This window comes from Rousettus aegyptiacus, unplaced genomic scaffold, assembly GCF_014176215.1.
Source record: "Rousettus aegyptiacus isolate mRouAeg1 unplaced genomic scaffold, mRouAeg1.p scaffold_m13_p_6, whole genome shotgun sequence".
Lineage (NCBI taxonomy): Eukaryota > Metazoa > Chordata > Mammalia > Chiroptera > Pteropodidae > Rousettus > Rousettus aegyptiacus.
In genome coordinates, this window is record NW_023416309.1 from 81080991 (window position 1) to 81107993 (window position 27003).

The 27003-nt window shown below is 50.8% G+C and overlaps 2 protein-coding genes and 1 long non-coding RNA gene across 7 annotated transcripts in view; 2 read left to right on the top strand and 1 right to left on the bottom strand.

The window, feature by feature from the left end:
• The window catches only part of NOS2 (nitric oxide synthase 2), a 32686-nt gene extending 23549 nt beyond the window's left edge, over window positions 1-9137 (top strand). For both annotated transcript variants that reach the window (XM_016119182.2, XM_016119180.2), the window contains 7 exons: window positions 1506-1669; window positions 2634-2841; window positions 4479-4566; window positions 4988-5109; window positions 5378-5526; window positions 6490-6684; window positions 7273-9137. In XM_016119182.2, coding sequence (XP_015974668.2) covers window positions 1506-1669; window positions 2634-2841; window positions 4479-4566; window positions 4988-5109; window positions 5378-5526; window positions 6490-6684; window positions 7273-7392 — 1046 coding nt within the window. In that variant the 3' untranslated portion in view covers window positions 7393-9137. The remainder of the gene's footprint in view (window positions 1-1505; window positions 1670-2633; window positions 2842-4478; window positions 4567-4987; window positions 5110-5377; window positions 5527-6489; window positions 6685-7272) is intronic.
• Window positions 9138-9263: 126 nt separating this feature from the next.
• LGALS9 (galectin 9) lies at window positions 9264-23785 on the bottom strand. Of its 4 annotated transcripts, XM_016119183.2 has the most exons (11): window positions 23670-23785; window positions 19986-20077; window positions 17651-17852; window positions 16714-16824; window positions 15617-15712; window positions 13932-13967; window positions 13297-13347; window positions 12662-12703; window positions 12119-12207; window positions 11820-11982; window positions 9264-10036 (listed from the first exon to the last, which is right to left on the bottom strand). In XM_016119183.2, exons 1-11 carry the CDS (start codon window positions 23706-23708, stop codon window positions 9890-9892), a joined length of 1068 nt encoding a protein of 355 aa, XP_015974669.2. In that variant the 5' UTR covers window positions 23709-23785; the 3' UTR covers window positions 9264-9889. The 4 variants fall into 4 exon arrangements, with proteins under 4 accessions (XP_015974669.2, XP_015974670.2, XP_036078623.1 ...); XM_016119184.2 differs by lacking the exon at window positions 15617-15712 and having other exon boundaries at window positions 23670-23766; XM_036222730.1 differs by lacking the exons at window positions 15617-15712; window positions 16714-16824 and having other exon boundaries at window positions 23670-23766.
• A 1023-nt stretch (window positions 23786-24808) lies between these two features.
• Window positions 24809-26001, top strand: LOC118603860. Its single transcript, XR_004951385.1, has 2 exons — window positions 24809-24918; window positions 25061-26001. It is a non-coding gene; the product is annotated as an uncharacterized LOC118603860 (long non-coding RNA).
• The last annotated feature ends 1002 nt before the right edge of the window (window positions 26002-27003 follow it).

A 27003-nucleotide genomic window follows, 5' to 3' on the forward strand; every position in this document is an offset into this window, starting at 1 on the left:
TCACTTACTACTTATGTGACCTTGGGCATATGAGTTAACTCCTCAAGGCTTTATTATTTCTTTGTGTCTAAAATAGAGATAATAGAGCCTTCCTTGTAGGCTCCTTGTGCAGAACAAATGAATAGACACATGTACAACCTTCACCGCAATCCCTGGCACCAAATAAATGTAAGAATGGAGCAGTGTCTTTCTCCCACAGGCTAATGAACATTTTCTAGAAGGGATTCAATATACCCTGAAAGTCTCCCTAGATCACCAAATTTATAACCTCTTTGCGTTTTCGTGACATTCTAACTTCCTACTACTTCCCCACTGAGGATGTGATTTTCCCAATGGGCATGGGAAGGTCATAGGCGGCCAAGAGAATGTGGCTCCTCCTAGTCATCTTCACAAGGGAGAAGATGCTGTCCTAGGGAAGGTATGGGTCACCCCCTTCCTGTGCTAAGATGAGTCTCTCAGTCTATGTGGTGGACACAGAGTGAGGTGACAGACACCAAGAAAAACTAATAAAATCAACAACCATGGGCCCTCTCAGCAGCGAAGGGACTAGATTCCTGGCCTTAGCTTCCTCAGTGATAATGACACCTCCAAGAATATGTCCCCTTAAAGAGAGTGGCCAAATTAGGAAAGTAGGGGTCAGAGCTGGCATTGTCCCCCATTGTCCAGGAGAATGTAAGAAAGCCTGAAACTTGAGTACAAGGGGACAGAGATGTCCTTGTGACTGTAGGGACACAAATGTGGTTCATTAGGCCTCAGATCTAGATGAAATAATGTAATGCTAATATTTTTACCTATTTTTTTCTTGAGCACCGGAGTCCCAGGAATTGTACCACTATTATACCTTTACTATTTCATTCAATGCTTATACAAACTCAGTGAGACAGGTTTTATTATCACATCCATTTCACAGAGGCAGAACCCAAGGCTCATAAAGTTCAGTTGCCCAACTAGTAAGTGGGGAGCCAGAATTTGAACCCATGTCTACTGCCTCCATGGTCCATGCTCATGCTGTGACTGCCCTATATACCTCCCCTTGCCACCTCACTTTGGGCAGATTTGCTGTTACACCAGATGCTCTTTGCATAGTGCCCCCAGGGGACTGCAGTCATTGGCTTTTCTCTAAATGAACACGAGGCCTCTGGGGCATACATCAATCTTTGGTGGATTTAGTCATTGTGAGTTTGAAGCTCACCTGTGGGTGTCCTGTTAAAGTTCGGGTCCAGGTGAGACAGAGACTGGGCTCTCATGCAGTTAGTTTTTCAGGACTGTGTCATCTTGGGTGCCCTTTGGAGGACTCTCAATCAGCTTCCCCTACAGCCTTATCTCTGGGCACCACCTTCTGATACATGAGTTGGGCACATGAGACCTGTTGCTGTTTCAGAACATCAGCATCTTCTCTCTCTTGTAGCTGGAGAGTGGAAGGTGTCTGCCCCAGAGGCCTCATCACCCTTGGGAAACCTAAATGGGACCTTTTTTCCATCCTGACTCTTTGCTTCACTACCTAGGCAGCTACTGGGTCAGGGACAAGCGGCTGCCCCCCTGCTCACTCAGCCAAGCCCTCACCTACTTCCTGGATATCACCACCCCACCAACCCAACTGCTGCTCCGAAAGCTGGCCCAGTTGGCCCTGGAAGAGACCGATAGGCAGAAGCTAGAAACACTGTGCCAGGTAAACACTGAGACTGGTGGGTGAGGGAGAGGCGGGGTCCCAGAGTTGGGGGAAGCCAGAGCCTGGAGCTGGTCTTTAACCTCCAAGTGGGACTCGTCAAAGGCCGGTGGGAAGTCAGGCATCCTTTTCCATCCAGTCTCTAGGACACAATTGTGTTGAGTGAACTGGATTTTTCTGAGTGTCTGCAGGATGCAACCAAAGCGCACATCCTCAGACGAATTATCTAGAAAAAGAGATCAACTGTTTCTGGTCTGTCTGAATTCCCAAAACCTGGAACAAGCCTAGGACTTAGGAAGTGTTGGAAAATGAATGGTGCGGATAAATAGATAAATGGACATAGTGACAGATGGGTAGTTAAATTAATAAATAAGAGAATGCATTAGCTCACTTGCAACTTTCTAGGTCCAAGTCTTTGTAAAAGGTACTGGATGTCATCATTGCCGCTGTCATTATTGCTAATTATCATGATTCCAGCCACCTCCACTACCATTATCCTATGCTACACACTACTAACTTGGCACACATTTTCTCATTTAATTCTCACAACATCACCCACAAAGTAGGTGATGCTATCATCATTTCATAAAGGTTGAGTAATTGGGACAAGATCCCACAGCTCTAAAACAAGCATTCAGTCACAGCATCAAGTCAGGATTTGAACCCAGGTCTGTATGGTTCCAAAGCTCTGCCACAAATTAGATTGTCATAAAGATTTTACTCCTGCCTACAAGTTGCTGACAGTAAAGTCTAAGCATACAAGTTAGATAAAGGCTTCGCACTGACCTGAGTCCCCCAGGACAGGAACGATTTCCTCTCCAGCTTGGTAGTCTCAGCACCTTGGACAGCGCCTAGTAAGTCAAAGTGTTGAGGAAGTGAATGAATGAATGAATACTGGATTGTGACAGCTTCTTCTCTCAGTGTGGGGCTGGTGCCCTGAGTCGCTCACACTGCCCTTGCCTTTCAGCCCTCGGAATATAATAAGTGGAAGTTCACCAACAGCCCCACGTTCTTGGAGGTGCTAGAGGAGTTCCCATCCCTGCGGGTGTCTGCCACCTTCCTGCTCTCCCAGCTCCCTATTCTGAAACCGCGGTACTACTCCATCAGCTCCTCCAGGGACCACACACCCACGGAGGTCCACCTCACGGTGGCCGTGCTCACCTACCGCACCCGAGGTGAGCCTGGGGCAGAGACTTTGGAGCAGTCCAACTCTGATACTTAGTGGGCAGCTGGTCAACATGTCTGAGCTTCAGTCTCTTCACCAGTTAAACACTCACCTTTTAGAGCTGCTATAGCAATAGGAGGTGTGTGGGAGAGATGACTCTGAACTAAGCACTGAGCTAGCCCTTTGTATACATGTTATCAATAACCATGTGAGATGGGTCCTATGTGTATTTTACAGGTGAGGAAACAGGCTCAAAGAAGTTAAGACACTTGTTCAAAGTCACGCTGTTGTTAGCAAGTAGAGAACTGAGATTCAAATCCCGGTAGTCTGCTGAGTCCAAATATTTAACCGCCCTACTCCACTCTACTGCCCTACTACTGTTGGGACAATTTAATGAGATTGAATATGGAAAGCACCCAGCACTTAGTGGGAGCCCAATGATTCTTAGTCTTCTTGATAGTCCAGGCTGAACACAGGTGTGATTCCGCCTTGATTATTTATTCCTTCATTCACTCATTTAACAATAATTTTTTCATACCACTCTATTGCTTGGCACATGGTAGATGTGGAAATACAGTACATGTAGCCCCTGCCATCATGGAGTTTCCCATCTAGAGGGGGAATGAAGAGAGACTCATAGAAATAGACGGTTATCATTGTGTAGGTGGCCGAGAAGGAATGCGCAGGGTGCTGTGAGGGCAGAGGATGGGGGATAGGCTGACATCGAGTGGGAGGTCCAAAACCATGTCCATTTGGGCTTTGCTTCTCCACTGGATGAACCATGCCCCTGCCCTGCCCTCTGCAACTGAGCATTGCCTGGGTTGGCAAAGCTGGGGAGCTGGTGCCCACCTCAGACCTCCATGCTCTAAGATGCACGATAATGCAGTTTCTAAAAACTGGGCAGAGACTGTATTTGCTGTACTAGAGAACATCACACTGGCCTGGTCTCAGTCCTCAGATCAGGAGAAGAGAGGCAGGCACATCCCATGAGAGCATAATCCCATCCAGAGGAAAACCTAAGGGACTTCTCAAGTTGGTCGGAAGTCCCTTTAAATGCTGGGCCACTGGAAAGGGAATGTACCCTAGAGAAAGCTGGGGTTTCCACAAGCCCAGGAGGGGCCACATGCAAATGTCAGAGCAGACTGGAATGCTCAGGAGGTTGTCCATCACCCAGGATTCCTACCAATAAGGGCTATACTTATGAAGACACACTGGGGTAGTGACTTGAAGATAGTGACCCTCAAGAGCCGCTTTGTGCAGTTGTCATTGGAGCTGTGTGGTGGGCTGGGAGGGTTGCTGGAGAAACTCTTAGAAGGAGCATTGGAGTAGGAGCCAGGGAAGCTAAGCTTTCACTTGATTCTGCCGCTACCTGAGTGACCTTGTACAAGTCACTGCCCCTCTCTGAGACTCGGTTTCTGCAGTGGCAAAAGGAGAGCCTTGCACAGTCTTTAAGTCCCTTTCAACTTTCACCAGCTCTGGGTGTATAGAGGATGGATCTCAGTACCTGGAGAAAAACAGTTGCCATATTAGAGCCCGAAAAGTGCCTAAGTGGACAGCTAGAGGAGGTGCATCAGTGTGGGAGGAGCCACTGGGCAGTTCCACACGGGTAGTGGGGCCTTGTTGGTCAGATCTGTGCTATCCTTGCAGATGGCCAGGGTCCCCTACACCACGGTGTCTGCAGCACATGGCTTAGCAGCCTGAAGCCCCAAGACCCAGTGCCTTGCTTTGTACGAAGGTAAGCACCCCCTCCACTCTGTCTGTTGTGGGACAACTGGCTCCTGGGAGCTCTGGGTTTAAAGGGAGAAATCAAGTGTTTAGGTAACACTCTGGACCCCTCGGCCCATAAAGAAGGCTTTGGGGTTACCCTGGGCCTCTCCAATCGATGACTTACCTATAGAATATGGCCAAGTCTCTAGCAGGGGTGGAGATGACAGTGGTGATGAGGCTTGGCCTTTTTCAAAAGGACCTCAGGGCAAGGTGATGGTGTGTCAGGTCAGCCTGCAGGACTTGGGAATCGAATCTGAGCTCATTGTTTTCACGCCCCCAAACACTACCACCCCCAACCACACAGCCCCAGCTCCCCAGGCCCTGTCTTGCGTGTGCATCTGGCCCAGGATGTCTGAGGACTAGGGACTCTCTCCTTTTGTCCCCTTCAGTGCCAGTGGCTTCCAGCTTCCTGAGGACCCCTCCCATCCCTGCATCCTCATCGGGCCTGGCACGGGCATCGCTCCCTTCCGCAGTTTTTGGCAGCAGCGGCTCCATGATGCTGAGCACAAAGGTACTGCTGGAGGTTTTCTGGGGGTCGGGGAGGCAGACACCAAGTGGCCAGCTCCTGCCTAGGAGTAGACCCGGAGCTCCAGGAGAGTTGTGCCATTGCCTACACATGTTTCTTGGCCCCTCTCCCAAGTGTGATCTGAATACGCTGGGTACTAGATAAGGATACTTGGGATGAAATGAGAATTCAAAGTGGGCTCCCAGCTTGTCAGGCCTTGATGCGCATCCTCTGGTGGCCACCTTGGTAACTGCAGCCTGCTCTGGTCTTGCAGGGATCCAGGGCGGCCGCATGATCCTGTTGTTTGGGTGCCGGCGCCCAGATGAGGACCACCTCTATCAGGAGGAGATGCTGGAGATGGCCCGGAAGGGGGTGCTGCATGGGGTGCACACAGCCTACTCTCGCCTGCCTGGCCAGCCCAAGGTAAATGCAACAACTGTCCCCCTACCCCCCAACCCCACCGTGCGTTGGGCGGATCATGAAAAGCACAGACTACAGTGAGTGCCCTGGCATACCACACGCCCCTCACCTCTCTGAGCCTTCATCTCCTCAGCTCTAAAATGAAAGCGGTTATACAACTGTTGGAGCTATGCCGTGAAGCTATCACGTTCTCTCTTCTAGGAGAAGAGGCAGGCCCTGAGACGTTCAGGACTAAGTCAGGGCCACATGGTGGGTTAATGCCCAGGGCCCAGCCTGCTGAAGGTCCTCCCCCAGGATGGACAATTGCAGGGAGAGGTGGTCCAGGACGGCTTTGTGCTCAAGCACAGCAAGGCCGGAGGACAGCGCTGCTCTCACCATGGGCCCACTGATGGGCTCTGCTGGGGCACTTTGCCCCATCAGCCTGGGGAGTTGGGACAGACTCTTGGCTCAGCCCTTGTGAACTTTTCCCGTTAGGGATCCTCCCAGGGCCAGTACTCCCTGCCTAGTGCCGGGGTTACTGGGAGTCTTGTGTGAAACAGAGCAAAGAGACCCTGGTCGACTCCTGGGCTTTCATGTCACTGGGGAGCCTAGGGCTGTGTGCCCTGCTCTGGCAATCCTATAGACAATCTATAGCGAGAGGCTCCCGTTTCTGGGGTGTAGACAGGTGAGCCTCAGAGTGATTCGTGCGTCTTTGAAGCACAGTGAATTCAGAGTAAATCCGGGACCCCTGCTGGACCTCCTTGAGGCAGGGCTGTGGCGGCATTCATCTCTCCAGGCCCAGGGCAAGCAGGGTGCCGTGTACCTCCTCACACTGAGCCTAGTCCCTGTACTGGGTCCTGGCTGGGAGGGTTCTCACCTTGCCTCCCCCATTACGCCTCGTCACTGCCTCCCTGTGGCCAGCAGGCCTGACTGCAAGCTTCACCCTCCTCAGCAGGGTCCTGGAACCACCATCTCCTCTGGTTTCAGGTCTATGTTCAAGACATCCTGCGGCAGCGGCTGGCTGGTGAGGTGCTTCGCGTGCTCCATGAGGAGCAAGGCCACCTCTATGTCTGTGGGGACGTGCGCATGGCCCGGGATGTGGCCCACACCCTGAAGAAGCTGGTGGCTGCCAAACTGAGCCTGAGTGAGGAGCAGGTCGAGGACTATTTCTTCCAGCTTAAGGTATGACAGCTGGTGTGTGGGCTAGGGATGCAGGTCAAGGGCATGGGCCAGGGAGCCAAAACCAGGACAGTCAGGCTTAGAACAGTCCTGGACCTCAAAGGAATCCTAGAGGTAGGTGGCTGGAGGTCAGAGCCGGTTGGGCTGTTAGAGGCCCGACTGGTCTGGTTGCTCAGTTAAACAAAGGCAAACACGTTGCTTTACTTATAAGACTTTCAGAGCCTCTAACATGCTACTGTGCGTCGTGACACTTCAAGACTGGGAGAAAGTATGCAGTATTTACCAAAAGAATTTATCTCAGAGCCCATATTTCCAAGAGCATCTTGTGGGACAAGCGCTAGGCAGTCTGTACTATCCATCATAAAACCTAGGGCAATGTTTAGGTAGTCCTCACCAGGGCAGGTGTCTGTGGGAGTTAAAGAGCCTAAGTATAATCTAAGCATGACAGGCGGAAAAGGCAAATGGCTCGTGAGTGTATGAGTGACAGAGAAGCTGGGGGATTCTCCAGGGGCTCATCCTAGCCGGGACCTGATGAATGAGAGGTGACTTGACCAGCGGAGCTGACACATTGGTTTCTGTTTTCCCTTAAAGAGCCAGAAGCGCTATCATGAAGATATCTTTGGTGCTGTATTTCCCTATGAGGCAAAAAAGGATGGGGCAGCCGGGCAGCCCAGTAATATCAGAGCGCCAACAGACCAGAGGAGAATTTAAAGCTGCTGCCACAGAATTTCACGATGGAGCCAACTCTTGATTATCTGAGGTCACAGGGGCTGAGGAGATGGAGGGAAATTGTATTCCTAAGCCTCACACTTTACTTCTTCATCTCCTTCCCCCTCGAACCCCTTACTTGACCTGCTATCAAGTAGCGGCCCGGATAATGGAGAGCTGGGGTCTCCTGGTTCCTTGGAGAGTAAATCTGCAATGCCGGGCCTGCAATGCCAGGAAAGATGACCTTTGCTCTGACTGCATCACTTTGAATGACCACCAGAAGGTGTTATTGCACTACTCTTTAGCTCTCCCATGTACAGTTATTTATGCCTCTGTATTAAAAAAAAAAAAAAAAAAAAAAAAAAAAACAAACAAAAAAACCCCTCCAGTCTGCCCCTGAGGCCCATTTGGGCCTTCCCTATATGACTCCTTGATGGAGATATTTATATAAAATGCATTTTATTTTAACCACATTGTCCATGTGTGTGGGCGTTTTGTAGGAAAAGCAGCCCTAGGTTATATAGGGTTGGGGACTGGTGGGTGTAGCCTGGACAAAACTCGCCCACAAAGGGATGCGCCATCTTGACCACACTACTTCTCCGAATGGGCCTCCAGACACTGGGGCAGCACACCGAGTGGGCATCTGAAAACCTGTGGTCCGGGCGAGGAAGCACAGGCTTGCCTGCAGATCCTCAGCTGGCCAGGGGGGTCAGCAGAGGAGCGGTGCTGCACATGATACCAGTTCTGTAGCGAAGGCCATGACCACAGCTCGCCTTACAGAGTAACTAGATTTTGCGCTGGGGCCTCCTGCTTCATGAGAGTTTGGCCAAGAATGATTTGGAACCTGGATAACAAAGCAGGTAAAGTTGGGCTGCACGTCAAGGACTTAGCAGGGAGTGAAGGACCTAGATCTGCTACAGGAAAGGCTTCTAAAGGGACTGAGCCATGTTCTCTTCTCCCTGTGAGAACAAGGAAGGAACTCAGCCAGGGTCTAAGTGGGGGTCTGGCGATATCTGGCTCCCAGCTTGGGTTTAGCCTCTGTTTCACTGGTTCCCTGGCCCCCTACTCAGATGGGGTGGTAGGGGAGAAAGGGGCATGCCAACCTCCAGTGTCCCAACAAAGTATCTGAACAACGTGGTAAAGAATGTGGTCATCTAGACTAGCCTCTCACACTCTAATGTGCACACAAACCACCCGGAATCTCCGATTCAAGAGACCTGTGGCAGGCCCTGCGATTCTGCATTTTTAACAAGCTCCTGGGTGCTATAAGTACCGCTGCTTCAAAGACTGTACTTTGAGCTCCACCCTGGTTCCTGAGGCACTGGATTTTTGCCGGAGTTAGCCAGGGGTGTCGGCATCATGTAGACACAGAGCTGAACCAGTGGCTAGCACAACCCCACACACTGAGCCACTTTGCCCACCACACCCTAACCCCTAACACTAGGGGACCCACAGTGGAACAACACAAACAAGCTGTCCTCTCAGTCAGCTTCTCCTGACTCCACCTGCCACTTCCTCCCACTGGGACACAGGATTCTGATAAGCCGGCCCTGCCATCTGGCCTCCTGGTCCTGCTGCGGCCCTCGCAGGCTCTGGCCCAGCCCTTGGCCTCAGGTGCACTAGGCTGTTTCCTGGGTTCACCTCTGTTACCAAGCTCCCTACATTAGAAATTCCTGCCCAAAAGGCCTGAGGCAGCCTGCTTTCTCCCACACCCTTGTGGGGTTTGTAGGGGACCCACTGGGAACAGGTGTGGATGTCAGGACCATTCTGATCAAAGTGAGCCCATGCTCTCTCCCCAACCAGGACCTCCCCAATTCCAGAGTCCAAAATGTCTTCACACACAATTAATAAACCACAATCATCGCATGCATATGTGCCAAAAACATTTTCTTTATTTGAAGGACACTGGAAAAGGGGGAAGCCCCCAGCTGAGAAAAGTTTGTGGAGACCAGCAGGTGTTAATCAGGGTCATTTTCCTGAAGTGGGGGAAGGGTTGGTTCAGGTTGCAAGGAAAGGTTGAAGGTTAAATGTTGGAAAAAGGGGAGAGGCTGAGGAGACTGCCTTCTGTGTGAGTGATCATTGGGTGGCTTGGACCTGAAGAGGACTTGAATGGGGGTGGGAATGGGGTTGAGAGGCGGGGGTAGGCCTGAGCTGGGATCTTTGGAAGGCCCAGGACTCTCCCTTTCTGCAAAGGGTACTGAATGTAGGGCTTCAGCCTGCACAGACTATCCCTCTCCTCTGATGGGAAGATTTGTGCAGCTGATACTCCAGGTGCTGCACAGAATGAGGAAGGCCGTTCCAGTCAGCTGCCTTCTCCACTCCAGGCTGGCTGCAGCCAGAAGCAGGGCCAGACAAAGATGTGGTCTCCCCAGTAAAAGCCCCACACCCCGGGCAGGCTGGGAAGGGCTGAGGCTGGGGCAGGGGCAGGGAAGGTGGAGGCAATGAGCAGATCCAGAGAGCAGCATGCCTTAGCCCTTGTTCCCAGGGCCAGGGATCCCGCTTATGCCTGCACGTGGGTCAGCTGGATGTCACCCGCCACTTCTAGGTTGTTGATGGCAGGCAGGTTCTTCAGGCGGTGGTAGTATTCAAGCAGGTGCTGACCGTCCACGGCCACTTTGAGGCAGTGGCCTTCACACATGATCCACACCTGGACAGACAGGCCGTGTCATTTGCACTCCACTTGGAAAGTTCTCAAACCTAAATGCAGGCTGGTGTCTCCCTCACTCCTTCCTGCTTTCCTCAAACATTAAGCACCCCCCACACCTGCATTCTAACCACATCGGAGGGTTCGCTCTTCGTAAATACGCAGCGTGCTCCCCTTTCCCTGTCCTTTTATGTATTCTGTTCCCCTGGATTAGACCATTCTTCCGCCTGCGTCTCAGCTCTGCACATGGATAACTGCTAACCACCTCTCAATACACCCTCCTCCGGCGAAGGCGAACCTGTGTTTTCCATCACCTCCTGACCCTCTCCTAGTTGAGTCAGGTGCCTCCTCAGGCCATGCTCCTCACCCCACTCTTACTCTAACTGGACCCTGAGCTTCCTAGAGCAGGAATGCTGTCTTGTGCCATGCATGTCCCTAGTACCTGGCACACAGGAGTGTTCTGTACCTGTATTCCTGCAGCGGCAGCCTCCTAACTTGTCTTTTCCAACCCAAACATTCTTCACAAGGCAGTCAGAGCACATATGTTAAAGTGTTATCATTCCCATAGCAATAGCTAACACTCGCAGCATATTTACCACACACCAGGCACTATCCTATGCAAGTCTTTAACATACTGTCATTTTAGTCTTATATTTCTATGAGATCGATACTGTGATTAGCCCCATTTTTAGATGAGGAAAGAGCAGTTAAGTCATTTGCTCAAAGTCACGCAGCTATCTGTAAATCAAAGTATATTTCTTTCTGGCTTGAAACACAGCAACACACTGTATTAAAGTCCGAACTCCTTTTCATGGCCCTTAAGGCCTTACTTGGGTCATTTTTAACTCTGGATGAGGAGTATAAGGGCCTATTTTAAAACACATGTGCCCAGGCTCACCCCCTCATTAGCTTGGGGTGGGGACAGGCATTGATTTTTTTTTTTTAAGTTCTCTAGGTGATTTGAATGTGTAGTCAGGGTTGAGAACACCTGTTGTGTGTGACCTGAGCCTCCAGCTACACCACCCCTCACTTCTTCGTCCCTACTTTCCACCCAGAAGCCACTGGTCTCCCAGTTCCTAGATGGCCATGCCTATGACTCTTGCTTTTGCAATAATAGCTGCTCCCTCTGCTGCCTGCTGGGAATGCACCCCTCAGATCTTGGCAGAGTAGCCACCTTCAATCACTGAGGTCTCCACTATAGTGTGGCCTCTGAGGGCTGTCCCCATCTAAGGCAGCATGGCCCCCACCCAGGCCTCACTCTATCTCATTTTTGGTTTTGCTTTTGGCATAGCACCTGTTGTGATCTGCAATGATCCGTCCATGTATGGTTTCCTGTTCCTCTGCCACCCAAACTATGAACTCCGTGGGAGCAAGACCTCATCTATCTGCTTCGGGGCTGTCCCCCCAGCACCTGGGCTACCTCCGCCACAAAGTGGGCCTTGATAAAAGAGTTGATAAATAATTGCTGAATAAATGAGTGAATGAGCAAGGGAGTGAGTGAATGAATAGATGAATGACACGTCATTCTTGGGTTTGATCTGGCACGTACTGGCTATGTGACTTCAGGCAAGGAAACTGTGAGCAGTACACCACCACCTACCTTATGCGGGACAGTAATAGTAGAGCCATAATAATCATAATTTGTTGGACACATTCTTTTCTTCTATGCTCAGCCCTCACCCCAGAGGCCTCAGTTCCCATCTCGTTCAAGGGGCCCCCGGACACTCTCCACTCCTTGCTCCATTTGCCCCCAGAACCCTTCTGAGCTTCGGGCTATGGACCTTACCGAGAAGCTCTGGCCTCGTATGAAGGGCATTTTCCGGGGCATGCTCCGCTCCTCAGACCCCCAAAAGCTGTTGATCTTTGTGTTTCGAACCACGACATTCTCATCAAAACGGGGGTTCAGGTGGAAGGCGATGTCACTCCCAGAGCACAGGTTGATGTGGAACCTGGAGGGGAGCAGCTCACATGGACCTCCTCTGCCCACTGAGTTCTGGACCCCTGCCCCTCCCTGGCCTGCCCAGAGCCAGACGGGTGGCCAGAATGACCTTGGGGTAGTCCTCCTCTCTGAGAGGCCATGCTCACCTCTGGGCACTGGGCAGGACGGTGCCTGACACGATGATGCTCTTGGAGGGGTACAGCCCACCCGGGATGCTGGTGAAGAAAGGCATCGGCTGTTGGGAGGAGAAGGGCCAGTCAGTCAGCGGCAGCCAGAGCAGCTGCCACGGCAGGGGAATTTTCTGCCAACTTCTATGAATTTGGATTGTCAACTGAATTTGACAACTGTGCCTGTGAGTAATGTATTGTCAAGAAAGAACGCCATAATATCTTTACTTGGCTAGCAAATGCCAAAGGAAAACTTTCCAGCATTCCTCAGATTAATAGGCTTAAACCATCATTGGCTGGACACAAAAGGATACTTGGGCTGAGAAGGGAAGGCCACATAATATGCTCATGATGAAGGGACAGTTTCAAAGGTGAAAGCTCCTCTCAACAGTCTTCTAATTTACTTGGATGTTTGAAGAACTTCAGCTTACTGAAGGATCACTTTTCATTTTGTGAATTCACCTCCCACCCTGCTCAGCACGAACGAACAAAACCATCCGCCCTCCCTGAGAAGTCACTTACATAGGTGGGGTTGGGGTACGTCATAGGCGAGATTATGGGATTCTGTGAAAAAGAGACCAGGAAATTCAGTGTGAGAGTGCTCCCACACCAGGCCACCACACACTCTAGAGGGGATGCTCTGAAGGGAGACTCCAGCCCCTGGATTCTCCCATTCACCTTCCCTCTCATATCAGCCTTGGTAGAACTTCCCACCACATTTCCAGACCCCATCATGGTCACCTGCCCTCAACCCCTCCACAGGCAGCTCCACTGACTCCGGACCTCCTGTCTGATTTGTACCAGCAGGAGGAAAAGAAGTGGCAGCTTAAGCCTATGATCAGCAGTGATATCCCGGAGGCTGGTCCTCAGGATGCAGAGCCTCAGGTCCTGATGTTGGGGCCACTGCACTCCCCTCTCAGTGACAGGACCCGAGGGTCCTGCCTCTTGGGCCTCTGGGTAAAGCTAGCCTGATCCAGAATTTCTTCTGTCCCAAGGGAAATTTGACTTGCATATCTCCTGAGCAGAGGGGCCCAGCCCCAAATGTTCTCATCCTTCTTACTAAACGGCTTTCTTCCCTTCTCTGGAACCAGATAATTCAGTCCTTGGTGAATAGGGACACGGTGGGGCTGTGAGCTGACTAGAGCTTCTAGACTTACAGGGAACATCTGTCCAGGGGTGCTCTGCACAGTGTGGATGACCGTTTGAGTCTGGAAGAAAGAAACCGAGTTTTAACCAGATCTCACCTGCGTGAAGCCCACCACCTGCCACCAGCAAGCACCACTCAACACACACCCTCCAGGGAGGTAACCAGCTGAATTGCCCTGAGGTGGCAAAGGGTACTTTCAGCACCAGGATAGCAGGTGCAAAATTGGAGGAGAGAGGTGTTTCTCCTCTTAAGGAGATGAGGTAGGGACAAAAGTTTCTTCTGAAGAAGAAATATGACCGCATTTGTGACCTGTGGCCCATCTTCCTTTTCAGGGGAATTTCTCTAGCATAGCTTCGCTTTGCAGGAGGAGAAAGTAAATACGGGGCATTGGTCTCCTGTGGTTGCCTACAGACTGTCATGGGCTTGGGCAATTCAGGTTGTCTCCTAATCCATCAGTGCCAGGCAACCACCCCTGCCCCCCAAACCCTCCCGCCACCACCACCGCAGCCAGGCAGATGGTCGAGGGGTCCGGCCTTGGCTGCTCCACCTGCTGTGGTCGAGGCCTAACACCTGGCCCTGCTTCCTCCTTTAACCCAAAGGAAGCACCAAAACGAAGAGGTTCTGAAGAGAGAGCACGAGACTTACAATCGGAGCGGAGCTGGCTTGCCAAAAACCTGGAGGCTGAAGGGGATGAGAACATCAAAATAGTGGTTAGCGTCGATGCCACGTGAGGGACAGATGGCAGCAGACACTGTGGTGAGAAACGCCTCCCCGAACTCACACTCGCCTCCTTCTTGCTCCCAAGCAAGCTTTCCCGAGCCTGTGGTGCCCGGACTCCCACCCATCACCCCAGGTACACTGTGGTAATGAAATGGGGTGGGGGGGGGGCGGGAAGGTCAGGGTCGGAGGAAGGGGGACACCTCTACCGGCTCCTCTGGAGAGAGAGGAGGGTGTGTCTGATGTAGAACAGATAGCTTACCTTAGCTCTCAGAGACAAAAGCATTATTCCCAGTGCCGTATTTCACCCAGAAGGTGAAAACTAGTATTTATTGAGGCCTACTGTGTGCCAAGCTCTAGCTTTAGTGCTTTAGGAGGGAGGCGGCCTTAGCTTCTGTTTTGTTAAGTGAGGCGACCAGGCTTAGAAAGTTAAGCAACTTGCTCAAGCCTGCCCAGGTAGCATAAATGCATATCTATCCAGGTAGATAAAATACAGAATGGTACCCAAGTCTCTCTGGTTGTACTCAGCACATCTGTTGTCCCCAGGCCAGGGCCAAAGTCAGACTGCCCTGCAGAGGCTCCCTGGAGCTCCACCAGTCCTAAAGTCAGTGAGGCAGGAGGCAGGAGCCCTAGCTGTGCTGCGATGGGCCACAGGAAGCCTAAGTACAGAGACATCCCTTGCCCCCACCCCCACTGCTCGAGCGGCCACAGGAAGGGCCAGGCTTTGCTCCCCTTCCTGTCCTAGATCCTGTCCCCAACCAGCAGACTGTGCTTCTTGCCCTGACTGGTTTCCCCTTCTCCTGGCTGAACCAACCACATCCCTCATTCATTTATCCAGTCCATCCAGGGACTGTGCAAAGCTCTGGGGATACACAAAGGAACAAGTCACAATACTAGACTCATGGGTGTAGGAGAGGAGGGAGTGGACTGACGGGGACATGACATGTAAATACAGTTACAACGGGACATAGTGACTGGCATGGGACAGAAATGTACAAAGTCTATGGGGAGGGGGCAGGCATCCAGCAGGGAAGATGACACTAAGGAGCGACATTTAAGCAGAACATTGAAGGGCAATTAGGGGTTGGCTGGGGTCCGGTGGCAAAGGGTGCTCTTGGCACCAGGACAGCAGGTGCAAAAGTGTGGTGGCCAGAGAGAGAGCCTTGAGTGAGTAGTGGAGGCTGCATGAGCTTTATGGGTTAGGTGCAAGGCTGGAAGGTGGGCTGGGCAAGATTGAGGGGGGATTCTGCTGGGGAGTTTGAGCTTTAGTTAGAAGAGCCAGGGGTCTTTTGGATTTTTGAGCAGGGGGAGGATATGATCGGATCTGCTTATAGGAGATCACCGCAAAAGTGGGTGGCCTGGACCAACACAGTGACTTCAGGAGGGAGAGGCGTTGGTCCCCTGGAGAGAGACTGAGGAGGGGAGAGAAGAACCAAGGACAACCCTGAGGTCCTGGCTCTGGGTGCCTGGTGGATGGAGATAGGGAAACTTGGGTGGGCGTGATGGGGCCTGAAGGCCCTGGCAGGCCTGCTGGCTGGAACTAGCCTTTCTCTCAGACACTCTGTCCTTCCTGCTGACTGCTCGGACTCCCAGGTTCTCCATGTTTAACTCACTTTTGGTTTGCTCCCTTTGGGCTTGTGTGGGAAACGGGCAGTCTGGGAGAACTGAACCCTGGAGAAGGCAGGCTGGACAGGGGCTGCACGAGTGTTCTGTTAAAACAAAAGGTACCGTGGGTTGAAGAGAGGCGTTAATAGAGCCGAGGAAGAGTGGAAAGGCAGGGGCCAGGGTGAGAGGGAGAAAGCCTGGCAGGCGGCCAGAGAGCAGGGGAGAGAGTTGGGTAGAGAGGGAATATGAGAGATGAGGACCTAAGGAGCTCATATTTGCCATATATGTTGAGGGCCTACTGTGTGCTTTTCTCATCTCAGGGCATGCACTCCAATAACCAAAGCTGTAACAACAGCTCCAATCTAGCCACCTCAGGCCCTGGGGGAATGTGGTCCCAATGTACCCCAATCTAACCCATTTTCATAGAAAGCCAGAAATTCATGTTTCCATGATATCACCTGACCTTTTAAAAAAAAATGTGGTAAAATACACTTAAAATTTATCACCTTAACTATTTTTAAGTGAGCAGTTGAGTGGCATTGTATTGCAGCCATCACCCCTGAACACAAACCTTCTCCTGACCTTTTCAGGTGCTGGTAACACATTAGAAAGTTTTAAAACACAGAGGGTCAAATATACCCTGGTGCGGGCTCATATGGGCCATTTTGTGACCTCTGACATGTATCGCCTCACACAACAACCGGCAGTGCCTATGCACCTTTCACAGATGAGGAAACTGAGGCCGGGAGAGGCGAAGTCATTTGTCTAAGATCCCTCAGCTAATGACAATGGCAGAGATGGGATCTGAGCTAGATTCGGTTTGATTCCCAAGCCCAGGTTCTTTCGGGAACCACGTGGCCTACTAACCAGGGATGAACTAGAGAGCGACAGAGGGGAGTGGCCTAGGAGTCTGAGGACTGAGACAGGTATTCTGAGCAGAGACAGTGACACAGAAAAACAAGATAGAGGAGCTGGAAGTGTGTCCCCAGAGTGACCTGGATAGGAGATTGGCTGATATCTTTGGGCCCACCCAACAGGGCTTAGGCATAGCTAGATTGGTCCCTGCACCCAGCCCCTGGGACAGGTGTCAGGTGGATGATCTGACCTGGAAGCTGATGTAGTTCAATTTCACAGTGCCGGTGACGGAGATGGTGTCCACGCGATGGAAGGGCACCCGATGTGAGTACTGCATGAAGAGGCTCCCGTTCACCATCACCTGCCAAGATGGGCGTATATTCCAGGAGAGGGCTCCAGGCCAGGGCGAGGAGCACACCTGGGGCTCCGGGACTTCTGCTTTGAATTTTCACATCTACCCCCTATAAGTCGGGGCACCAGCCTTCAGAACTGTGCCAGTTACAGGAGCAGGCATGTGATCCAAAATGCGTCCAAACCCAATCTCCACTTGGCTCTTGTTGGCTTCTTAGCTCTCATGGTTGTTTGTTTATTGCAGTAGGTTTATCTTTTTAATCTTAGTCCACCTGGGATGTTATTTAAATAGGCACATTTAAATATGCATAAAATGCTCACGGGGAGCAGTGGAGAGGGGACCTGGGGTTGCACTTTGAGGGGATGGGAACATCACATTGATGCAGGGAAGCCTGACAGGAATAGCAACTCCCCAAGAGCAGTGCTGCTTGCAAAAGCAATTTACAACGCCATGCATAACTAAGCTATTCCTAGAACCCAGATAAGGACTGCAACAATGTCACTGAAAAACAATGTCATCAGGCACCTGGAGTGGAGGGATGGCTACAGTAGAGAAGTGGAATGCACTTGGACCCTGAAGCCACAAGCACTGAGGTGACTTATCTAGTTTTTATTTCCTGGTGAAAGAAGGAACAGGTGCACCTGCGGATGCAGGCGAAGGTGTGTAAGGAGACTGCAGCCATCGGTAAGCCCATACAAGGAAATGGTCCTGTTATCTGTGTAATAGCATTGCTGTTTACTCCAGCTGTCCCTGATTATTTAAAGCCTATTCACCACGTCTCTAGATAGGGCTGTGGGATGGGGCTGAGGGAGGGGTGGAGGTAAGTTGCTCTCACCTTGAAATCTGAGCTCTGCACCAGGAAGATGATCTCAAACGGATTCCCCATCTGGAAGGGCATTTGCATCTTCCTCTCCTCTGGCCCCCAGCATCCTTTCTGCTTCGTATTGCAGACCACATACCCACTCTCTTCAAACCGAGGGTTGAAGTGGAAAGCAATGTCGTTGTCGCTGGGGCCGACCTGAAAGTTCACAGTAAACCTAGGGGAAATTAGACAGTGTGCTGCAGCAGGTTTATCGCCCATGGTAGGAACAGGAGGGCCTCAGACCTCTGACTTATGTCTGTCTGGGAACTTGCAGTACAACCTGTATGGCAGGTTTGCAACTATCCTTACTTTGCTGTTTACCTTTTTGTTTACCTGATTTGTATATAGTGTGATTTGGGGGTAATTATTGCATTTTGCCCTTTACAGTGCAACTTCCTAAAAATAAGTAGAAAATAGGTAAAGAAAAATGTTGACACTAGCAACCAGAAGCATAGGAAACTTGGAAACTGATGGCAAATTTGTATCAAAGATGGAAATCAAGGAATATGTCTAAAAGCAAGAGCCTGTCACGGCAAGTGGCCACTCGCTGGAGGCCAATCTGTGTCTGCTCAACTGGGAAGGAAAAGAACAAATTGGAAGAACACGTGAAATTGATGGACCATATCTACAAAGATGGTGTCTAAAAGGGGAGGCACAGAATAAACATTAGCTCTCTAGGTGTGAGGATTTCCAGTACGTATGTCCGCTCCTTACTGAGGTTGGCATGTGTTCCACACACGAAGTGTGTGTGGAGTGGTGGCCCTGAAGTCAGCTGGCCTGGACCCAGACCCCAGCCCTTCACTGTCTGTCATTCGGGATGACCCTGAACCACATTACCCTCGTCATCACACCCCGGAAACGGTATGACTCCCTTCCTTTGGGGATGATTAATGAGGCGGTAGTATGGAAGCTCCGATGCAAGTAAATGTTCCTTACTATCTCTCTCCTTGGAGGAAGCCTCTCACCACCAAAACTTCCTTCGGGTATAGCTATGGCTCTGAGGTGAGGGGGGTGGGGAGGGGGGAAGGAACCTTCCAAGGAGCCTGGTTCACAGCAGGGATGCTATAAATGCTTGTTCTACCTTTTCCTGGACACAGCTCACTCATGCCCTAAAACCAGGTCCTGTCTGAGGTTCCCCACCGAGGGGTCACTGTTTACTCCAGCTGAGCCTGAACTCAGCATGAGCTTGGCTCATGGCCTGCTTTCTGGAGTCACTCTGGTGTCCCCAGCTCACACACAGCACTCAGCGAAGGCCGCTTGGGTTTGTGTCTTCTGCATCCCCATCAGGGCCAGGCATTGCACCTACTAAACTCCTGCAAAGCCCATTTGATTTCTCTGTGGAGGAGGGTGAGTTCTGGTGTGCTCTCCTCAACACCCCATTGCCCTGCAGACCCTCAGCCAGCAGGGACCGCAGGAAGGGCCGTGGCCTCGAGCCCAACCAACCCTCTTTCCGGGACACGAAAAGGAAAGGAATCTCTCAGTGACTCTAGAACCAGAAAATCTACATGCTCCTCTTTAAATGGAGACCGTTATTTCTGAAACATCTCTGGATGTATTGTTCCCTTTGTGGTCCTCTGAAAATTCTTGCCCCAGGAAAGGAAGAGTACACAAACTCCCACAGGATGAGGTAGGGACAGTTTCTATTAGACTGGATGGGAGTAGAAAGCCCTCCTGCTGCTGGGAGGAAGGGTAGGCACAAAGAGAGGGAGAGAGAAGGGAATGGAGATTTAGAGGTGGGGTCCTGGATTCCCCTATGCACACGATTTAGGAAAATCGGGGTGCCTCACTTCCCTCAGAGTTTCCTGGGGCGCTCAAGGCTCTCAGAGATGTCCTAGGGTCAGTGTGGCTGTATCCACTTGGCAGGGAAGGCAATGGTGGAGAAAGTTGTCTAGAATTGAGATGCCGAGATGAAGTAGGATTGGGCCTGGGAGTCGTGTGAAGAAATCCAGAAGGTCCCTACGCCCCATACGAGGCGATGAGAGGACCACTGGAGGCAAAAGACACCTGGGATTGAGACAGAGAGGCTTCCAAGAGAGGCCCACGTGTCCAGAGCGGCTTCTGTGGGCACAGTGGACTTCAGCAAGCAACTACTATATATATAGGCCCCGCCCACACCTCTGCACGCCTGGACCTCGGCAGAGGTCAGCCAGGGCTGCATGCAGTGTTGGCAGGGGCTGGGCCCTACTTATCAAGCATCCCCTGAGCCAGGCCCAGGCAGCTCAGAGGGTGTTAGGTGAACCAACCTGAGCTGTTAGGTGCCATAGTTCGCTAAGGGATAAGGCTGGAGAGGAACAACAGTTCCAGGTACCTGGTTCCGCTGGAGTAAAGAACAGTCCCATTGACAGTGATCTGAAGTCCGTCCTGAAGGCCCCCTTGGATAGTCCCAGAGAAGGGGATCATCTGCAGGGAGAAGACAGCGGTCAGTCAGTGGCCTGCCTCCTTCTGTCTGTTCCCTTCGGAACTTGCTAGTGGCCAGTCTGAGTGTGTCAGGAACCGCACTAGGAGCCGGGTGCATCTGTGAACAGGACAGATGGAGTCTCAGCCTCACAGATCTTCCAGGCCTGTTAGGAAGCTGACCTGAACTGAGGTAACTACACAGACATTCTGAAACTGTGATAAGGAGACTGCTGGCCTCTAAGAGACTATGACAGGGAGCTGGCTTCCCTTAAGAGCCTGAGAGGAAGCGACAGCTTCCAAAAGGAGGAACCAGCATGTACATGGTCCTGAGAAGGGAAAGCATAGTGATGGAGGCTGCTGGGCCCCAGGCCAAGCTCCTAGCGATGGCTCCAGGGCCCTGGCTGGGAACTCAGGAGACCCAAAGGACCAAAGAGGCCACCAACCTATTCTAGAGGATAAACCTTCTTCTCACCTGAGAGGGCCAAGGAACAAGTGTCTTCCCCTGCTCCTGGCCACTCCACCATAGAACAGTGGTGACCATGACTTCTGCCCTCTCAGCCGCCTCAGGTAGCGCCTCTTCCCCAGTACTCTCTGCAGCCACAGGGAAGCTCCCTCCTCTACTCCCACTCCTGGGCTCCCCATTCCTTCTCCCAGGCCCTCGGCAGCCTCTGAAGTCCTAATGTGGTACCTCCACTCCCCCCAGGCCCCATAGGCACCCACCTGGTCAGATTCTCTTTCCAGGTCACTTTAAAGGAGCAATGGTTATGGCAAAACTGACATTGTTTTAGAGCCAGGCATACTCCAGGTTTGAATCCTAATTCTGCTGGCCATTACCCGAGTGGCCTGGGAAGCTTATTTATCCTCTCTTTGCCTCAGTTTACCCATTTGTAAAATAGGGATAAATCACACCTTACATATAAGATGGATGATTTAGTAGAAAAAGTCTGTGAAAGAGACTGGCTCATAGATATCTTTCTACCACCAAGCTTCCCTCTTGGTCTCTCTGAGCAAGATTCCCAAATTGGTTACTTCTTGACTTTCAAAGCGAACCTTCAGAATGCCTTTTATCTAACTTGGTTCATTGACCTAGGAGATAGTTCTATCTCCTAGTCAATTTTCCCATTTTTCAAGTCGCAAGTATCTTCTCTAACTTATTTAAGTCGATTCCCTACGGAAATGAAATGCAGGTTAAAACTGCTCTCTCTCCATTCTGCCTTATGCCCTCCAGCTAACATGTTTTCCCATAGCTACCTCCTTCACCTCAAGGACTCTCCAGCTCACATCTGTTGATTCATGGCTTGCTAACCAACTAATGTTCTTATCTCTGTAGCTGTGTAAGAATAACAAGACTGCGTAAAACTGCTTGCTATGTTACAATTAGAGCTCAGCCTTTGGATAGGAATTCGCTGAGCAGGAGCCCACATCAATAAGTGCTGCTCCCTGTTTATAGCCTAGGGGTCCCCTCTCTCTGTTCAAGAATCCTATAATGGTGCTGATAACACCAAGGTCACAGGTTCTGCAAAAACAAACCGCCTATAAGACCAGCGGTCTGCAAACAAATTCCTCCCTGCTTGCAGCCCCTCACTCAAAGCTCCTCCTCCTCATCCTGAGTAAGGAGACACATGTTAAACCTCAGACAAAGGAATGATGCGCCTCTTGCATAGACACTGCAAAAGTATACAAGCTGTAATAAATCCAACTAGAGCGAGCTCGTGCATGGAGCTGTTAACCCCACATGCTCCGCCGGCCTAATAAACTCTCCTTCCTCTCAACAAAGTTGTGTGAGTGTCCGAATTCTTCTGTGGGGTGTCACTTCCTGTAACAACACAAGCTGCTTCTCAGGATGAAGCACAGAACATCCTCGCCCCTGGCTCACTGAGTGTTTTCCCATACCAAGCAGCGAGTGCTGTCCTGCCTGTGGTCCCAGCTTCCATCCTGGCTCTCTGAGGAGAGCCAGGTGAGGCCAACAGAGCATCACGAGGAATGGGAGGTGAGACCCCCGAGGCAGAAGAGGATGCCCACATGGAGTGGAAGGGTGCTCCCGGGGCCTGTGGGGATTGCACCCAATCTCTTTATTGTCTGGATTTTCCTTCTGATTTTAAACATTTGGCTTTTGAATCCAAGGACTGGAAAGTAAACACCAGTCACCAGGGTCTGGAAGGAGCTCTGGGACCCCCCACCCCCATCTTACAGGAATGAGCCCAAGGTGACACGTTCTGACCCTGAGGCCCCCACAGAGGCACCAATCAGGCCTGGCCCACCTTTCCTCAGCCTCAGAGAGAAGCTTTCTCGAGGTGAGCAGAGGGGCCCCAGCTACTGCTTGGGGGAAACAGGCAAGCAGGCCAAGCCAGGGCCCCCTGCTGAGGAAGGCGTTAATGTGAAGCCCTAGCGATTTCCCACTTAGCACCATGCTGCTGCCCACCTACTCCACGCCATGCCCTCACCCGGGAAGGGCTCTGGCAGCCCATCTCCACAGTCCCTCAGGAAGCTCTCTGCCAAGGCCAGGAGAGGCTGCCACTGCAGGGCTGGGCCCAGGACACTGTGAGCACTAGGGCCCCCTGGGCCTGGGCTGCCACTTGCCTGCCTTCTGCCATTACTGCTCTCTCTGTGGGCACCTCTTTCTTGGGGAGCAAATCAAGGCATCTTCCTTCGCTGCCACTTACCGTCTGGACATATATGGCAAGCAGCCCCAATTCTCTGAGCGTCAATTCTTTCCACGTATGTTGTGGGTCTAATAAGGCTCAGGGAGTTTAAACAAGGCTAACTGCAGACAAGGCCCACACACACGTGGCAAACGAGGCACGAAAGGCAGCCCTTTGCACCCCACACTGCGGGGACAGCCCCACACCTCTCTCACAGCAGGGAGGGTCCCTCTGCAGATCCCCTTGACCTGCCCCTGCGTTGTTAACTCACCCCGCAGGGAGCAGACACTTCCTCGGGAGAGCTTCCTCCATGTCCCCAGATTCCTGATCATATTAAACACTTCAAAAGCACCCACGGTGTGCGGGGCACTGTGGAAGCATCTTAGATATGGTACCTCACTTAATCCGTACCCTGACCCCGAGAGGTGGCTCAAGGATTTTCTGCATTTTTACAGATGAGGGGCCCAGAGAGGTAAAAGTAACTTGCCTGAGGTCACCTACTAGTAAGTGGCTGAACCCAGGGAGGCCATCTCCAAAGTAAGTGCCCCATGCTGGGCTGTGATCCTTCCCCAGAAGCTGTGTTCACTTTCCCTTTCATACAAACGAACCACCACTCTTCTAGGTGCTGCTTTTGCCCATCTTCCCCTCAGCACCTAGGACAGGACACACGCCTAGAAGGAGCTCAGTCAACATTAGTCAAATGCGTGAATCTTGGTGATTATCATCCCCCTCCAGTCCTGAGAGGCACTGGTGAGACCCATCTGGGACGGAAGTTGCATCAGGTTTGCCCCATCTGGCATTTCTGCCCTTCTGTGTTCTTTTGGGATGCCCCCGCCCCCCCCCACCCCCTCCCCCCATCCAAGTGTTGTTTCCTCAAAGATCCAGAGCTGCTCCCCTCAGGCAGCCAGCACAGCCCTGGCAGCACTGCCTGTGCCCCAAGCCCCGGAACTCACTGGGCTCAGGTAAGGAGGCTGGGTGTTGCTGAAGGCCATCTCTCCACCACCTCTCTGGTCACCGCTGCTTTTCACACCAGACAAGCAGCCCTTGGCACTGGGTAGGGATTAACAAAGAAATAGAAACTAAAGTGATTTGGGGAGGAGCTAAAAGCAAAAGGAAGTAGGGTGCTGGGGGAGGAGGGATTGGGGGAGGAGGGGTAAGGGAGAGACTCAGGGACGGGAAAGAAGACACCGCCCCCCCCACCTGGTGATCTTTCCTTCCTTTCTCCTCCTGTGCTTCATCCCGAGAATGAACATGTTTGGTTCCAAGAGCTTGACCACACTGACACGGCAGCAAGTTTCCAGAAGACACTGAACATAAGTGTGTGGCTGTGTCTCTTGAGCACACTCAGTCACAGTGTTCAGAAAACAATGGGGCTGTTTGACAGGGCCTGTGTGCGGGGTGGGGGGGGGGCGGTGCTGGAAGGACTGGACATACTCATTTTACACACAGAGAAACTGAGGCTCAGGTTGTCTAAGGGAATGTTTAAGGACACACAGCATGACCTCTATGAGGATACTCAGGTTCTCAAAAAGGTATCTCGCTCCTTTAAAATTCTATTTCTCATATATAAGCATCATTATGTAGAAAGAAGTATTTCACCAATAGAAAACCTCATAATGGAGGTTACGATATCTTTAGGTATAGTGTCCTAGGAGCTTCTGATAGCTTGCTCTGTGAATGTATCTCTTTCTGCTCTGCTCCCTCTCTTCTTGCTCCCCCTTTTTTCTGGGCTTTAGAATGGGGAGAGAAGTAGTCTTGGCCATAATGGAACATTCTAAATGACACGGGGGGGGGGGTGCAGAGGAGCATATTAAATAAACTGCATTATTGGCTTCAGCACCTAGTTAAGGGAACCGATTGATGGAACAGAGACTAGCAGGAGAGGCTGGGTCGGGGAAGTGAGAAAGGGAGGAAGGGAGCTGTGACAATAAACTTACCTGAAGTCAGGCAATGTGCCCCGGCCATGTGCTAGAGAGAAAACCAATGTTTTCAAGCCCGGATGAGCACATAAGGGTCATATAAACACCGAGTGGGTAGAAGGTGCCCCAGGACCATGATATTTCGGTACCTCTCTTCCTTCTTGCATCCAGAATTTACAAAGACCGACTCCTTTGAGATGCTCCCATAAACTGAGGCCTCGTGATCCCTCAGCACACTCTCCATCCCCACTGTATTCCTGGATTGACCAGAATGTGATGGAAGGTAAGGGGCAGAGAACACAGCTGGAGCAGAAAGGAGGGCAAGGAAGGAAAATTCTTTTCAATTCTCTCCAACACCAGGGATATCAGGGACAATTTCATCATCGATCGGGATATGGAACAAGTGAAACTCTCACTTCTTGCAGGTTGGAGTGCAAAATAATACAACTTTGGAAAACAACTCAAGAGAGATGAAAACATATGCATGTGTTTATGACAGCTTTACTTGCCATAGCCCCAAACTGTAAACAACTCAAACTAGAAACAGCCAACAGGAGAAAGGAGAAACAAATTGCAGTATTCATACAATGGAATGGCGCTGAGCAGGAGAAAGGAACTTGGAGAAGGGACACACCAGCGAATCTCAGAGTTGAGCAATGACCCTGGGAGGGAATGGCTGGGAGGGCAGGAAGCCTGGGTGCTGGAAATGCTCTGGAATTTGATCTGAATGGTGGTTCCACAGCTGTTTTACCTATGTAAGAACTCATTCAGCAAACTAGGATCTGTGCATTGTACTCTACATATCTCAATAAAATACTGTTAAAAAAAACAAAACAAAATCCAAAAAACTCCTGGAGCCCAGTGTCTCACGGAGACACAGAAACACCTAGAGTTTCAGCAAACAAGCATGCAGGCATTGCTTATGAGTCACAGTGAGTCCATCCCAAAAAAGAGAGCCGCAAGGCCCTCTGCTCCCACCCTGCAGGGTGGGTCATTCTCAAACTAATTAAGACAGTAGGGAGGCATCCTCCAGGTGCAGGACAGTATGGCTCTTCCTCAAAAATCTAAAATGGGGATGCTTCTATGGAAAACTAAAGTGCCTGATGTCAGTTTTTTTTTTTTTTTATTGTAAGGTAGGTGTCTTACATTAAGCTTCTGATTGCCGAAGACTCCATTCAAAGATATCTATCTCAAATAAACATATTGCCAGCAACGTGATAGCTTCCAGCTAAACAATTGATAAGCACCCAGGCTGTTCCCACTCCTTACATTCCCCTTGTAGAAGTGACCTAGTTCTCGAGTAACTTAGATAACTGATGACGAGTGACCTCACTTTTCCCTTTCTTTGCCCTCATTTCCACCTAGCCACCCTACCGTTGAACCCCATTGAAGGCAGAACTCTAGGTCCCTGATGTCTCTCTCTACCTTCAGCCTTGCCATGTGGCCCCAGGCATGCTATGTACCCTCTAGGACTTCTGAGTAATTAACCTCGAGTTTTCAAAATTCATCGTCAATTGTTGCTGAGGTGCGGAGGTGCATCTTGCAATCGTAATAACTAGAAGGGCCCTTCCAGCCACAACATTGGCTCCAGCTGGGGAAACGTCTGTGCGGCTCCCTATAAGTAGCACTGGGCCAGGTTAGTGCCCCTGACGTTTCTAGCTGATAGCATCACTATCAATAGGCTGAGACCTATGGAACAAAACATTATGGTGGTTCCTCAAAAAAACCCTAAACATTAGATTATCATATAATACAGCAATTCTGCTTCTGGATGCATACCCTAAGGAACTGAAAGCAAGGATTTGAAGAGATATTTGTATACCTATGTTTATAGTAGCATTATTCACAATAACCAAGAAATGAAAGCAACCCAAGTGTTCATCAATGGATGAATAAACAAGTAAAATGTATATACATAAAATGGAATATTATTCCTTCTTAAAAGGACAAAAATTCTGACATATGCTACAACGTGGCTGAACTTTGAGAACATTGGCTAGGTGGAATAAGCCAGTCACAAAAAGACAAATACTGTCTGATTCCAGTTACCCTGAAACTTTTGATTAATACCCCTATGCTTATTGACCACAGTCCTGGTCTAGCATTCTTTCCAGACTACTTCCATCTTTGTTCCTGGGTTGCTAATGCCGCCAGAGGACCGTGTTGTCAGAGGAACGTCTCCATGAAGCATGATAGACCCCTTGGAACTGTCATGCAGCCCTTGGAATAATCCTGGATTTTGCTTTAAATATCCTAAGCTGGACTGAGAATGTTAAGGCGGTTTTTGAAGTTGTTCGCCTGCTGGCTTCTCAGATCACTGGTGCTCTGACAGTGCACACTTATTCCAACTTTCCCAACTCCCATGTCA

Coding starts and splice junctions, on each gene's coding strand:
- LGALS9 (XM_016119183.2), bottom strand. CDS start 23,708: ATGGCCTTCAGCAACACCCAGCCTCCTTACCTGAGCCCA. Junction 15,713..16,713: donor TGAACTACATCAGCTTCCAG/GTCAGATCATCC, acceptor TTGTTTTAACAG/AACACTCGTGCAGCCCCTGT. Junction 10,037..11,819: donor TACGAGGCCAGAGCTTCTCG/GTAAGGTCCATA, acceptor CTGTCTGTCCAG/GTGTGGATCATGTGTGAAGG.